The sequence below is a fragment of the Euleptes europaea genome, chromosome 3, assembly GCF_029931775.1.
Source record: "Euleptes europaea isolate rEulEur1 chromosome 3, rEulEur1.hap1, whole genome shotgun sequence".
Classification (NCBI taxonomy): domain Eukaryota; kingdom Metazoa; phylum Chordata; class Lepidosauria; order Squamata; family Sphaerodactylidae; genus Euleptes; species Euleptes europaea.
The window spans coordinates 10,676,144-10,691,646 of record NC_079314.1 but is presented as its reverse complement, the minus strand read 5'-3'; the positions used below and the strand labels follow the sequence as shown (position 1 = coordinate 10,691,646).

General features: G+C 51.3%; 1 protein-coding gene across 1 annotated transcript in view; it reads right to left on the bottom strand.

Moving 5' to 3' along the window:
- Window positions 1–15,503, bottom strand: part of SPTBN4 (spectrin beta, non-erythrocytic 4) — a 56,875-nt gene that overhangs the window by 15,091 nt on the left and 26,281 nt on the right. The window contains exons 20-26 of the mRNA XM_056845949.1: window positions 10,458–10,721; window positions 6,722–6,946; window positions 6,250–6,339; window positions 5,031–5,309; window positions 3,326–3,456; window positions 3,041–3,245; window positions 670–1,047 (exon numbers count right to left, since the gene is read on the bottom strand). Of these exons, the coding sequence (XP_056701927.1) occupies window positions 670–1,047; window positions 3,041–3,245; window positions 3,326–3,456; window positions 5,031–5,309; window positions 6,250–6,339; window positions 6,722–6,946; window positions 10,458–10,721 (1,572 nt within the window). The remainder of the gene's footprint in view (window positions 1–669; window positions 1,048–3,040; window positions 3,246–3,325; window positions 3,457–5,030; window positions 5,310–6,249; window positions 6,340–6,721; window positions 6,947–10,457; window positions 10,722–15,503) is intronic.

Genomic DNA, 15,503 nt, shown 5'->3' with positions numbered 1-15,503 from the left:
GGCCAGTCATATTTTCTCAACCTAACCTACCTCACAGGATTATGGTGAGGATTTAATGGAGAAGGAGAGAAGGATGTAAACAGCTCTGAGTCCCCACTGGGGAGAAAGGTGAGGTATGAATGAAGTAAATTAATTAAATGAATAAACGTTGCATATATTTCTCATCAGATCTCAGAAGCTAAGCAGGGTTGGCCCTGACTAGCACATGGATGGGAGACCACCAAGGAAGTCCAGGGTTGCTATGCAGAGGCAGGCAGTGGCAAACCGCCTCTGTTAGTCTCTTGCCTTGAAAACTTGATGGCTCTTTAAACACAGACATACATATTTCATTTCCCCTCAAAATTTCCCCATGGTTTTTCCCCCCTATGGCTCCAGGATTTCCAGAAATTGTATATCTCTGATTCGCTCACCAGAGTCTCTAGTGGACATCTACTAACCTGATACTTTTATTTTTCATTGGAGCTGTCAGGGATTGAACCTGGGGCCTTCTGCACACCAAGCAGATGCCCAGCCAATGAGCCGTGTTTTCTCCCCACCCCTGGTGAAGATGATCCCCAGCTGCCACTGGAGTGGCAGGAAATGGTGCACTGCATCTGGCCTCATCAGTTTGGCCACCCTCCTCCAGCAGCTTCTGGGGAAGGGGTGCCTTGCCCAGCTGCTCCCCCTCACCTGTATCACTAGCACCTGTATGTCATGCTCAAAGGAGCTGAGAATGCGCTGCAAGGTGCCGGCCGAGGCCTTGGACTCCCGAGTCGTCACCTCTGGCAGGCGCTGCTTCTTCTCTTCGATTTGCGAGAGCACGTCCTTGCAATCGCTGAAGAACTTGTGCAACTCGTGAGACGCGGCCAGCAGCTGTGCCCGGGTCTCCATCAGCTCCAGAAGGTCAGCCCAGGCCTCGTTCACGCCATCCTTCCACTCGGCGATGGTGGCGGCGTCTGCATGCCCATAGTCGATCAGTTCATCCACCATCTGGTTGACGGCAGAGATCCTCTCATTGCCGATGCTGCCCGTCTCGCTGGCAAACTCTGTGAACTTTTCCTGCAGCAGCTGCAGGAAGGGGCCGGGGCATGGTAGAGAGAACAGAGCATGGCACACAGTGTGGGGCACCACAGAGGGAAGTGGGTGGAGGCTGTTGCCTGCAGGTGCTGAGGCCTAGCCAGAAGGGGCTTTTTTCCCCCCATGTTCCATTCCCAACAAGCAGTGTAGGGAAGACATTCTATACATGCTCAGAGGCACATTATTTCTTCAGAACCAAATTAGGAGATTGAAATCAAGTCTCTCAGAGCTGAGTCAACATTCCCACCTGTTGCCCACAACAGACCTGCCTCCCTTCAACCCTAGAGTTTGTGAAATAATAAGATGAGAACACCTCTGAGCCCCGCTCCCCCACACACAATCAGCTAAGACTGGCTTACAAGAGCTTTGCATGGCAGATAAGCCCCACACGGAAATGGGGTGTTTGGAGATAAGCCAGCACTGCCCATGGGTGTAGAACTGGGCAGTGTCAGGGGCAGAGTGGAAACGAGTCTGGCTTCCTAAGACCCTCCAGTCCCAGGCAGGCCCTCCTGACCTGACCTGATGCCATCAAAAACCCCGGCAGAATTCAGAATGATTCCCCCAGAGGCCCACACTAGGGGGAGAGAATTGCTAAGAGCCACAGGAGTTGGGAAGGGGCTGTTAGCTGAAGAGCTCTCCAAGGCAGGGCCACTCCCAAGTAGGGTTGTGCATATCAATAAACCCAAACCGAAAATAAACCCGAAATTAGCCATTTTGGCAATATTTGGTTTTCGGTTTTACTGAATACTAAAACTTGGGAATAAAGCCTAAGCCAAATAGCCAATCGCCGAATCAGCCAAATAGGTATTCGGCTTTTTTGGCTCTGGGGGAGGCATTTTTGGAGGTAGAGTTCCAAACCTTTCAGGGTAGCTTCAAGGGACTCCTCTTGCATGAACCCCAAAGTTTGGTGATGATTGGATTGGGGATCCGATTTTATGGGGCCTGGAAGGGGTTAACCCCCTCCTCCATAGAGAAACATTGTAAACTTTACCATATCTCTATGGAAGGGGGGGCAACCCCTTCCAGACCTCATAAAATTGGATCCCCTCTCTCCCAAACTTTACCAAACTTTGGGGTTCATTCAAGGAGAGTCCCTTGAAGCTACGCTGCAAATTTGGTGACTCTACATCCAAAAATGCCCCCCCCCCCGGGATAATTTTAAAAGTACTTACTTTTTACAGTCTGCAATGGCCTTATCTGTCCTAAGAGTTGTGGGAAAACTCACGTTTCCCATGAATGCTTGCAATGGGAGTGCGCAATTGTGCAGGACCATTTGCAAGCATTCATGGGAAACTGAGTTTTCCCACAATTCTTGGGTGAGAAAGCAGGCGGCCATTACAAACTCTGAAAAGTGAGTACTTTTAAAATTCTCTCGGGGAGGCATTCTTCAAGGTAGAGTCACCACATTCGCAGCATAGCTTCATTCCTTGTATGAATCCCAAAGTTTGGTGAAGATTTGGTCAGGGGATCCAATTTTATGGGGTCCAGAAGGAGATGACCCCCTCCTCCATAGAGAGGCATATGCATCTCTATGGAGGAGGAGGGCGACCACTTCCGGACCCCATAAAATTCACCAAACTTCAGGGTTCATGCACCCTGAAAATTTGGGAACTCTGCCTCCAAAAACGCCCCCCTTAGACTATAATGGGCCTGAATTTTCCGGTAAACCCGGAAATAAAGCCGAAATACAAATTTACCGGTATGGATATTCAGTTTATTCCGAGTTTACCGACAAAAATCAGGCCCGATGAACCCGAAATTTACCGTTGTTTTTTTTTTTGCACAACCCTGCTCCCAAGTCTTGTGCCTGCCCGAGCAAAGTGAGGTGCCTCCATCTACACCAAGGGGGAGGCCACCCAGACCCAGCCAACAGCCTCCTGAGCCAGGGATGGTGGGGTGTCTTGAATCGAGGCCAGTCCCCACAGGCCAGTGGTATCCTCCTCCTCCCAGTGCTGCCCAGAGGAGGGGCTGGGGCCCCGCTTACCGCCACATGCTCATAGTCCTGTCCCAGCTCCGGTGATCCGGCCACCACCTCCTTCTCCGCAATCCAGTGCTCCAGTTCATCCACCTCCCGGCTGAGCTGGTAGAGCCAGTACTGCTGCTCCAGCTTGGCCTTGCGCTCCTCCACCAGGTCCTTCAGCGAGACGTAGAGCCGGTCGACCTGCGACTGCCGCCGGCTAATCTGCTCGCTGGCGAGGACAGAGAGCCCAGTCAGGGAGGGGACCAGAAGGGGATGGGGCAGAGCCAGGGAAGCCACTCACTTGCTCACCTGTCAGGGTGGCCCAGCTCGAGCAGCGCCCGGCATTGCCGTGATAGCTGGGCAATGGTTTCGGCATAGTTCTCCACGGTCTGCTCCGTCACCAGGTGCTTCTTCAAGAGCTGCAGGGTGCTCTGTTCATCCTGCATAGAAGTGGGGAGAGCCGGGCATGTGCCGGGGGGGTGGGAGAGACAGCTAGCCCAAGACTCTGCTTCCCCAAAGCCAGGAGCCGCACAGCTCTGCCCCCTGCTCAGCCTTCAGCACCTCAGCCGGCTCCTCTTGCCTGGCCTCATGCTCGTTCATTGGCCTCCATGAAGTTGTCTGCACCAGCCCCCGACCTCTTACAAACCCTCTGCTCCTGCCCATCTCTACGGTGCTCTGTTATCCCTCCTTCCTCCAAGGAGTTCAGGGCAGTAGACATCTTCCTCCCTCCCCCATTTTAACCCCACAGCAACCCTGTAAGGTAGGTTAGGCTGAAAGTGTGAGGATTTGAACCTGGGCCTTCCAGTCCCTAGTCTGACACTCTAATCCAGGGGTATTGAACTCATTTGTTATGAGGGCTGGATATGACATTAATGTCACATGGGTGGGCCGGGCTATGCCTCGCCAGACCAGATCGGGACTGGGAGGGGGGTGGCTGCCTCAGCTGGCTTGTGGGCCAGATAAGAGCTCTCAAAAGGCTGGATCCAGCCCTCGGGACTTATGTTTGATACCCCAGTTCTAATCACTACACCACATTGCTAGGATATAATTATGTCTGGGGTCAACAACGAGCTTCGCCAGAGCCAGTTTTATTGCCTACATCTCAAACAGCAACAGACGTAAAAATCCAAGCAACGTAGGGTTGCCAACCTCCAGGTGGTTAAAGAAATAGGCGGCACGAGAGGCTCAAAAATATAAACCACACTGGAATTTCAAGTTTTAAGATTATCTAAGATAATGCGCTATTGAGTTTCATTAAGACGCATTTGCCCTGACGGTCTAATTGACAACTGGCTTATCACCAAATGGATTTAAAAGCTGAGGTTGCTTTGTTTCTTTTGGAGCTGAAGAAAGCCTTTTGAAACGTGCACCAGCGACTAGCCACACATTCTCCTTCCTCCTTCTCCTTTTGTACATTGTTTTCTCCGTTGGATTTTATTTTTGATTTTCTACGGACTTCCGTTATTTTCGATATTCAGAGACATTTTGGACGGGAAGGTCCTGCCTCATTTTGAAAGCCAGCGCTTCTTTGGGCTTATTGTTTATGTTTGAGTCGAGCATGACTGTAATTTCTTTTGGTTCTTGCATGATGTAATGCTTTATTTTGAATATATGTTATGTGTTGAAATTCCAGTGTGGTTTATATTTTTGAGCCTCTCGTGCCGCCTATTTCTTTAACAACGTTAAATACGGCACAGGTGTATTGTATTATTATAACCTCCAGGTGGTGGCTGGCGATCTCCCACTATTACAGCTGATCTCCAGTTGACAGAGATCAGTTCACCTGGAGAAAATGGCCGTGTTGGCAATTGGACTCTATGGCACAGAAGTCCCTCCCCCCTCCTCAGGCTCCGCCCCCAAAATCTACAGGTATTTCCCAAGCTGGAGCTGGTAACCCTAAAGCCACGGGTGCCTGCTCTTCATTTTGGTCAGGCCGAGAGTGCCCTCCACTACTCTGGGACGGGCCATTTGAAGACCGGGCTCCCCCCGGCCTTGGGGCCCGCCAGCCCCTCACCTTGCCCTTCTCCTCGTTCATCATGAAGAGCTCCTGCTCACTCAGCCACGTCTCCACCTCGGCCACGTCAAAGTAGTACTGCTGCACCTGGTAGGTGGCGTCCAGAAGCTGCTGCCGCTGCTCTGCCCCCTCCTGGAGCGCCCCCCACAGCTCCGAGAGCTTCTCCAGGAGCGCTCGCACCGAGTCGAGCTCCGGGCTCTTGATGGTGGCGATGGTGCTGGCCCGCTCCAGGGCGTCATCTATGCGGGGCTTGTGCGCTTGGATCTCCCGACGTAGGTTCTGGAGGGGAGGAAGGCAAGATGCCGCTGGGGAACAGTCTCTGCCAGGGCTCACGCCCCGAACCTGCTTCAATGCAATGCCTATCCCAGTCTAGTCTCAGAGCATGCAAAGGGACAATGAAATAGTGGACCCTCTGTGCATGTGCAGAGAGTACATTGCCCCTCACCACAGGGTTGAGGACCTGCAACTATTTATTATTTATTGTCTTCATTTATACCCCCAGTTGTTGGAACTGGCAACGTCCAGTGTGCAAGGAATGAGAAGACGACCCTGCAGGGAAGAGCCAGCAGGTAGTGAGAGGGGACCATGAGGTCAGGGATCCTTTTAAGGGTCAACTCTTGTCTGTCCTCAGACTGATACTCTTAGGGGCAAAGTCCTGCTTCTTTTTGGGAAGTTCTGTCTCTGCTCTCTCAGCTAGTTAGGGAGTCAGGAGACCGTCGCTGCCTCTCCCCTTTACTGTCTATTATGTAGTTCCTCAATGATGTTATCTCGCCCTTAATCAGATTGTGCTAATTCAGCTGCATGGTTCTCACCCTGTTAACACCAATGGGTACCCAAAGCGGTTTGCACTGTTTTCCTATCCTTCATTTTATCCTCACAACAGCCCTGTGAGGTAGGTTAGGCTGAGAGAATGTGTGACGGGCCGAAGAATACTCAGCAAGCTTCCATGGCAGAGTGAGGATTCGAACCTGGGTCTCCCAAATCCTAGTCTGACACTCTAGCCACAACAACACACTGGCTCTCAGTGCAGCTGGGGTCAAGACAAGCAGGTATTCAGGCAAGCCCAAGTGAAAGCCAGATGTTTCTGAAGTCTTTTGCCTGCCCAAGACACCTTCAGGCTGATCTTTGCAGGAGTGGCACTTCTGTGGCACTGCCAGGGTGCCCTCCATCGGCCGCCCCTTGATTTGGAGGTTCTGAGGGCCCTGACTCTGCTCCTCACCTGGTTCTTCTTGATGAACTGCTGGACAGTTTGCAGGTTGCTGCCGTGATCTTTCAGCAGGGCTAGAGGGAGGCGGTCTTGCACCCAGATCTGAAAGGCAGGGATACGAGACCTTGGGGTGGGAGAGGAGCCGTGGGAGATCTGGGGTGGGTGCCCTGACTTCCCTGCACCGCTGCATCCCATGGGAGAGAGCACCAGGCGTGCCTCATCCCAGGCAGCTCCCATTTGCTGCCAGGGTCTGGGTGTGTGTGTGTAAGCTGGCCCCTTCGAGAGCCCTCTTGCGCCTCGGGCCTCGGAGCCTTGTGCTGCTCGACAGCCGGCTTCACTGTCCCGGTCCACCCTTGGTGCTAATTGTCCGGTGTGACTCCACAGAGTGCCACCATAAACCCCTTTCCCAGGGCCAAGTGGACTAAGGCTCAGAGGCCTTCCTTCTCCCCCCACCCACCCATGCCCCCTGCCCAGCAGAACTTACAATCTCATCCTCCAAGTCATGGCTGACTTGGTGCACCTCTTTAGAGGCCAGCAGGATCCTCCGGCGCTCCTTGAGGGGCTCGATGAGGCGCACGATGCGCGTGCCCACGGTGTTCTGTCTCTCGTCCACCACCTCTCTGCTGACCGCCTCCAGGGGCAAAGCGGCCACCTGGGCCTGCAGCTCCCCCACTTCCTGGCACCACTCCTCCACCTGCGTCTCCATGCTCTGCAAGAAAGAGGGATGAGGGCTGCCGTCGTCCGGGAGGGAAGGCCCAGCCGAGCCAGAAGCCCGTTCTTGCTCAGCGCCACTGACTGCACGCCCCCCCTCACCCCCCAGAAGTACAGGCAACGCCCCTCCTAGCTTTAGCCCCACAGTCAATCTACCCCCCCACCGTGGGGCTCCCCCATTTTGTCTCTAGAAGGCAACGGCAGGGCCGGCCCACTTCCTCTTTGCTACGTTTTGGTCATTCCCCTTTAACTAGTTGAGGGGTTTGATGTTTGGCCTTAAGTGTTGCTTCCTGCAAAGAAAGATAAGCACGTCAATGAAAAGGAAAAGATTTGCTTCTTCACCAGCCCCACACAGTGCCCTGTGAAGCCCTGCTGCCATGGGAGGTGGAGGGCCCAGTGGGGCTTGCCAACTGCTCCGTTCTGGCCCAACAGGCCTGCCGCTGATGCCACCCTGCGGCAGTAGGGATGGTGAGGGGGGTATTCTGCGAGATGGGCACCTTCCTCCTCTAGCTCTGCGGTATAGTCATCCTGGCCTGCCTCCAGACCAGCCATTGGCACAGCTGCAGGTCCCAGTAGGGCTGCCAGGTCCCTCTCCACCACTGGCGGGAGGTTTTTGGGGAGGAGCCTGAAAAGGGCAGGGTTTGGAGAGGGGAGGGACTTCAATGCCATAGTCCAATTGCCAAAGCGGCCATTTTCTCCAGGTTAACTGATCTCTATCGGCTGGAGATCAGTTGTAATAGCGGGAGATCTTCTGATAGTACCTGGAGGTTGGGAACCCTAGGTCCAAGAGGAACGGCTCTGCCTGTGGCCTTTGGCTAAATGCCATCCAAATGGGGGGGAAGGGGAGGAGAAGCGGCGGGAGGTTGCTGTTGCAGGAGGGCAGGCTGTGCACAAGCATGGGTGCCATTTGCCTCCACCTGCTCTAAGCGCTTCGTGGGCACTGCTGGCTCTTCCCACTTCCAGCAGTTCCACAGCCCTCCCAAGCCAGAGGGCAGCATGTAGCGGGCATGGAAGAGGACTCCACGCCAGGCAGGAAAAGAGGGGGCAGCAGAGGTTGCTGGGCAGCTGTCGAGAGGGAAGCGCAAAGTCTCCATTAACAGAAACAGAAAATGGCAAAAAACGAGGGACAGGGTTGGAGGGAGGAGGTGGAGGAGGAGAGGAGGAAAGAAAGAAAGACGGATGGATGGATTCAAAGAAAAGGGCTACTGTACCGCCATGCAGCGTGATGAGACAAACCGGACTAGGATGGGATGAGCATGGCCGACTCTGAACTGCCGCGGGCTGCTGAGGACGGAAAATGGAGAAGTCGGTGTGAGAGGCCGGGCGGCCAGGTGGACGACTCTTCCTCCCTCAGGAGCCCCGATCCGGCACTGGCGCCACCATGGCACGTGGCCCCAGAACGGGGAAAGGCCAGGCCCAGAGGGAGGGGGCAGTATTCCTGCCCCACGTCCTTAGGGAGCCAAGGACAGCCTTGGGGAGGGGAGGCCCAGTCAGCTTCGTCTTCGTGGAATTTGCTAGCAGCACCTGGTGGCAGATTCTCCCCCTCCCCAGAAGTGTGGGACAGCCAAGCTCAGGCTCCAGACACAGGGAATGCTGCTAACGCTGACCCCCCAGGGGGGGGTCACTGATGGGGGAGGGGTGGCCCAAGAACCTCACCTTGGGACAAACGTTCAGTGTGTCCCACCCAGAAACACGATGCCTCTCGCCACACCGGGGCACCTGCTAGGCCCTCCCATCCCGATGTTTCTGCTTCTCCTCAATGAGGCCCTCTCTCTCTAAGCTCCAGGGATACCCACTCAGCCAGCCAGCCCAGCCCCTCCCCTGGGACCAGACATGACTCCCACGGTGGCAGCCTCGAGCTCCACAAGAGAATACGTGAATTAAAGGTCATCCAGCATCGAGCCTGTCTCTGAATGGGACACTCTGCCCCGCTTTGCACCGAGCAATCACCTTTGGCCCCAGGGAGGGGCAACCCCACCCAGACCATCCCACACTCAGCCTTCCCCATATCCTGTGCTAGGGGGCCCTTCTTCAAGCAGGCGATGCCCTCCAGGGAATTTCCCAGCCCAGCTTCCTGCAAAGACACAGGCTTCAGGACTCACAGGCTTCCCTCCCTGGATCCCGCACGGCATCTCCTGTCTGCAATACTTTTGCTCTGGATCTTCTATTAGATACCAGGATATCAATCCTAGTTACCCCTCTCAGCCTAGAATCATGGAAGGGACCACCAGGGTCATCAAGTCCAACCCCCTGCACAATGCAGGAAATTCACAACTACCTCCCCCCCACACCTAGTGACCAGAAGATGGCCAAGATGCCCTCCCTCTCATCATCTGCCTAAGGTCACAGAATTAGCTGGCCTGTCTCCAGCTAATTCTCCCACCTTTAAGTGGAGACTGCCAAGGGTAACATTTCTGTGACCAACCATCAGCTGGGGCAAGCACATGAAGCCAATGCTCCATTGCTCTGTGCCTCCTCAAGCATCCTGCAGCCTGAGCTGATGAAATAAATGGTGTTTGCTGACTTTGCGGTATGTCTCCTCTTGCCACGCTTTCATGGTTTCTTTGGTACTCTCCACCAAGTTTCCTAGAAAATGTGCCCCGTTCCTCAAGGGGAGGAGGGTGCTTAGAGATCACAAGGTGACTGAGTTGTGTGTGCCTCAGTACCCCAGTGAGATCTCCCCCCACTACTTCATAAGAGCTCAGTTGCTCTTCCATCCCACAGCTGCAGCTGCTGGTCTGGGGATGGATTGAGCCTTGCCAGTGAGCACAAAGACACCGGACACTCTCCCCTCTGGTTTTCCAAGTGACCGTCTGGTGTGGCGCTCCCAAAAGCCTAGGAGCAGGTCGGGGAGGGAAGGGTCACAGGACTGAATGCTCCCGGAAGGGCCCCAGCTTGGCTTTTCCTCAGGAGGCTTTTCCTTTTAAAAACATTTTATGGAGTCACACGAGCCCCCACCTGCTCTCGGAAGAGGTACAGCCCAGACCTCCCCAGTGACAACAAGGTGTATTACACAATGGGTATAGACAGACCCCTCCCCACAATACACACACATGCACACACACCTTACTTTCCACAGCCATCATGGTGACAGGCAGGCAGGAAGGCAGGGGTGGTGCCCTGGTTGTTGCAATGCCAGGCACGGGACCCACATGATGAGCAGGAGAGGGGGGCTGCTCTGTGGGCAGTCCCCTTGATTGCTTTGCCCTCGTTTTACCCCCCTCTTCCTCCTCCAGTGCCAAAAACGAGCATCAAAGGAAGCTGCTTGCCTCTCTTGTGACTGTGATCCATTCTGCCCAGAGGACAAGGGGAATTGCTGGCCCTCCCCAAGGCGGTGGCAGAGCTCACAGACTCCTTGGCCCCACATGGGAAGCTGCGTCGCTGGGGAGGAAGCCCCAGGAGGCCCCTTTCCTTCCCAGAGCTGGACGTGGAGCCCGGGCACCGTTCAGGCCCAGACCCTCCTCCCTGCACCATCCCACCACCCTCCTCCCCCCCAGCTCAGGACTCACCTGGAGCTTCTTCAGGTTGCTGTTGATGCTGGCCAGGTCCGGCCCCGGCCCTACCGCCTGCAGCTGGCTCTCCATGCGCAGAAGCTGCTTGTCGAGGTCCACGTAGTTCTGCACCAAGCGGTCGGCCTTCGTGGCCTCCAGGAGCTGCTGGGCTTTGGCCTGAGTGGCTGACTCCAGCTCGGCCCAGCACTGCCGGATCTCCCCCAGCTGCTGCTTCACGGTTTCGGCCAGCTCCGGCTTTTCTTCCATGAGCTGCTGTCCCTCCTGGGCAGGCAGAGCGGAAAATCAGAACTTTGTTTATGCCCTCCGGGAAAAATAAGCGTCCTTCCCCATGCACTGCTGTGGCTGCGATTTCTTTCCTGTTGGCCAACCTATTCTGCAAGTGTTTGGGGCCATCGATTTTTGTCCCAGAAGGTCTGCCTCACGGCCACTGTGAACTTCACTCCACAACTGCTCTGCTTCTACGTTTTTACCATTCATCGCCTAGACATTCACTTTGACAACCGTGATGGCTAGAAACTTAACTTTCAAAACGTGAGGCTCTCGGGCACTTGTATTTTGTCCTCGTGCTGCCTTCTTTCTGCACTTTCATGGGCTTTGTGGTACACACACACACAAACACACACACACCGTGATGCAGCCACATGGAGAACAGCAGACAAACCCCTGGCAGTGGGGGAAGAGCACTGTCTTAGCGGTCAAGGGAGGAGATGGCCGGAGGCATTCATCCCTCAGCTCCTCTGTGCCACTCACCCAAGGCCCCTCTGTTGACCCACAGCTGCAGGATGGTCCCTTCAGTATCCTGTCTTATGGGCTCATTACTCACTGCTGGGGGGTGGGGTAAAAGGAAGAAGACCCTGGCAGTTAAGCAAAGGGACAGGGAGGCTGCCTGGCTGGAAAGGAAGATGGAGGCAGGGCAAAAAGACCTCCAAAATCTCCAGGTATTTCCCAATCCAGAACTGGTAACCCTAACCACAAATCATGTCAAAAGGACAACAGACGATATGAAAATAGTTCAGAAGCAATGAAAGCCCTGCATGCTCCCCTCAGGAAGGTCAGGTGCAGAAACGCATGTTGGATTTAAGAGCTGTGTGTGTCTACACCAAAGCTTCTTAAACTGTGGGGTCGCGTAACTCAATGTGGGGGTCGCAAAAAATTTGGCAACAGTAAAATTATATGTATACCAAATAATAATTTTTTAATGAATTTCTTTGTGGTTTATTATCAGTAAATGTTTGATTTGTACACCTATTTTATATACCTCTATACCCAGGGTCACGTAAAAATTTCTCGGGCGAAAAGGAGTTGCGAGTGGAAAAAGGTTAAGAAGCCCTGGTCTACCCCATGCCCAGCTTGTCTTTATAAAGCACTCATTCTCAAAGAGAAAGTATTTCATAGACTGCACCTTTCGCTACTCCCCCCAAATTTCCAATTTTTCTGTTGGAAAAATTGGGGAAAAGCACTTGGGGAAAAAGGGGAATAACATCTCTATGTGGGACCCCCCCCCCCCAGTCCTGGGCCACATGGCTGAGCCCCCTCTGCTGCAAAGAAGGGGGAAGAGGGGAGTGGCCCAGAGGCTGCCAAGAGGGCTGCGGTTCTGTCTCTCCCCCTTTTCCCCCCCAGAAATATCACTGCTGGACGCAAAAGGTGGGCTTTGCCTTCTGGCCACCCCTCGTGCTTCCCAGGCCAGGCTGGAATTTGAATATACCAAGAAAGGCCTGGGTCGTGGTTATCTTTTCCCTAGAAGCCCCCAGTAGGGTTGTGCAAAAAAAAAAAAAAAAATTGGTAAATTTTGGGTTTGAGTTTATTGGGCCCCATTATTCAGCTTTTTTGGGAATTGCCTATTCGGCTTCGGGCAGAACCCCCAGGCTTTGGTGTTCGCTAAGCCCGAAGCCTGAAAATTACCGAAACAACTAATTTCGGGTTTATTTTTGGTTCAGGTTTATCGGTCTGCACAACCCTAAGCCCCAGTTTAGGATACGGCCTTTGAAGGTGCATTCTAAAGAGACCCCAAAGGACAACTTCGATCCATTCCCTAATGGAGGTATTCCTTCCCTTTCCTTGCCTCATCCTCCAAGACTCCAGAACAGCACAAGAAACACAACAGATTTTTCGCTGTGCTTCTCACTGGGCAACCGTCTGCAGCCAGCCCAAAGCACCTTTTATTTTTTATTCTTCAGATGTCTTCCTTTCCTCAGGAGGGGGAAAAAAGGTCCTGTGTAGAACAGCTCTATTTACATTTGTTTCATGAATCCATTTGCAGTGTAAAGGTTTTTAATTATTTCCTAAAATCAGGGATAATTTTACTTTCAGCCGTGCCTTAAACTTCTATTATTGATTTCAGTCTATTAGGGTTGACAGGTCCCTCTTCGCCACCTGAAGGACGTTTTGGGAGCAGATCCTGAGGAGGGCGGGGTTTGGGGAGGGGATGCCATAGAGCCCAATGCCATAGAGCCCAATTGCCAAAGTGGGCATTTTCTCCAGGTGAACTGATCTATATCGGCTGGAGATCAGTTGTAATAGCAGGAGATCTCCAGCTAGTACCTGGAGGTACTAGGCAGCCCTAGACAGCCACGCAGCAGGCCCCAACTGTTGTAGGATGAGCCCCAACATCCATCCAACGTGCTAATTAAATTGCAATGTTTACGCGTGTGGGGATTTATGCATTGCTTGCCTACAAACAAGATACACAACGCGATTCCCACATCGTGTGTGTGTAAAATGCCATCAAGTTACAGCCGACTTGTGGCGACCCCTTTTGGGGTTTTCATGGCAGGAGACTAACAGAGGTGGTTTGCCAGTGCCTTCCTCTGCACAGCAACCCTGGTATTCCTTGGTAGTCTCCCATCCAAATACTAACCAGGGCTGACCCAGCTTAGCTTCTGAGATCTGACGAGATCAGGCTAGCCATCCAGGTCAGGGCGATTCCCACATTAGAAAGCATGAAAAATCCTAAATATTAATATTTCCACCACACAGGGCCAGATCTACATTATTTTGAAGGGGGGGGGGCAAAAGTACAAAACGACACACCCATCTATTATATACATACAGTATAGCCAGGCTTGATAAATGCTCTTGGTCATAACTGCGTGAATATCCTTCGCTTGAAGGCAACTGCTAAAGCATGGGTGTTCTTAGGGAAAAATTGATTTTTTCCTCTGAGAACATGAAACAATACAGTTAATTGTGAAGCTTTATGATAAACAATGTATGCAATGTCTTGGTTCCAGAATCCATATACCAAAAGCACAGGAAGAATATAAACCTTCCTTCATCTAGTTCAGAAACCCTCACCTGCACATCTCAAATTGCCTTTCTGTTTTTCACGCATCATAAGTCTGCTGCATGCACAGTTAGAAGTGCCTTCCTGTTATTTACACACAGAGACCAACAAAGGAAAAAGGCATTGGCACACCAGGATCCAGCTCCCGATATTTTTATTTTTAATACTGCCTTTCTGGGGCTGGCTGCGACGCAGCAAACTGCTTAGGAGGCAGCTCAGCTATGCCGTTGCTGTGCTGCCCCCAGCAGCCACACGACTCCCCCCCCCCCTCTCTTAGGACTGGGCTGTATATATGTCTCATTGAAAGGAATTATCTACCTCTCCTTCAAACATTTTTTAAATGAACACAAATTATAAACAGTTGCCAGTTTTGAATCTAATTTTGAAAGAATTAGAACATTTAGTAAGCAGGCAAAATTCTTAGATTTGGTGTGTACTTTTCTACCACATCTTCTTAAACAAAACCGTGAAATGCATTTTGATATACCTTAACATGTAATTGTTTTGCTGTTCACAATACCCTCTGAAATGTTCAAATAACTCAGTCTTCCTGTAGAACTAAGCATTTTGATATACCTTAACATGTAATTGTTTTGCTGTTCACAATACCCCCTGAAATGTTCAAATAACTCAGTCTTCCTGTAGAACTAAGCATAAGAGCTGTTCAAAAGCTTGAAATTTGGAGTGCCTTATGGAAACAAGATTATGTGACAGAATCAATCCAATCACTAAGACTTGGGTACTTAAGATCTCAAACTGTGTTGTGGGATTTCTGACTTGCTCAGAAACAATAAATTCAAAATCTGAGTAACTTTCCCTTTAACCGGACATGCATGCATCTAGCTTCTCCTTCTTCAAAGGAAATAATTCAATTTACTTTGAATGCAATGGTTTATCCTGCTCATGAATAAAATTGTGTATTTCTCTTTTAAAGTCTTATTTTATTTGCTTTGTTAAATATCCAAGCTCTGTTCAAAAAAAGATTCCCCCCCCAACCAAGAAGTAAACTCAAAGCCATTATTGTGCTTTTTAGGATAAACTATTAATGATAATATTAACACATAGCATTTGTATGGCACTCAAGTACTCACAGCACTTCATTTACATTCTCCTATTGTAATCCTACAATATTACTGTAAGGGTAGCTGAGTAGTATTCCTCCCAAACTGCAAGTCAGAAGATGAAGCTGTATAAGCAAGTTGTATAAGGCTATCAAAAGAGTTCAGGACAGATGGCAGAATTCAAGCCAACTATGCCAATGGGTTTTTAAGAGTGTATCTCTGTTTAGGATTGCACTATTGTTCATCTGTCACTACACCAGCAGCCCTATGGAATTATTGTATTGTATTGTACTGAATTATTGTATTATTTAAAGTCCTCTAAAATATTGGATTTACACAAGTAATTTACTGCAAATTTAGTTATGCAGTGATTTATGGACACCTGGAATCTCATGTGAAAAACAGAATTAAAATGAATTAATAATTAAAATATAATATAGGTCTTAGCCCAGACCTTGGTTGGTATTTGGAAGGGAGTCCTCCAAGGAATACCGGGGTCATGATGCACAGGGAGGCAATGGCAAACCACCTCCAAAGGTCTCTTGCCTTGGAAACCCTGCCAGGTTGCCATGTAAGCTGTGACTTGACGACAAAATAAAAAATTGGGTGACAAAGCCATAATTTTAGCTCTCTTCCCTGAATTCATAAAATCAAAAGGCAGGAATGTGTTTACTATTACATCAAGAAGGCAAAAGTAAT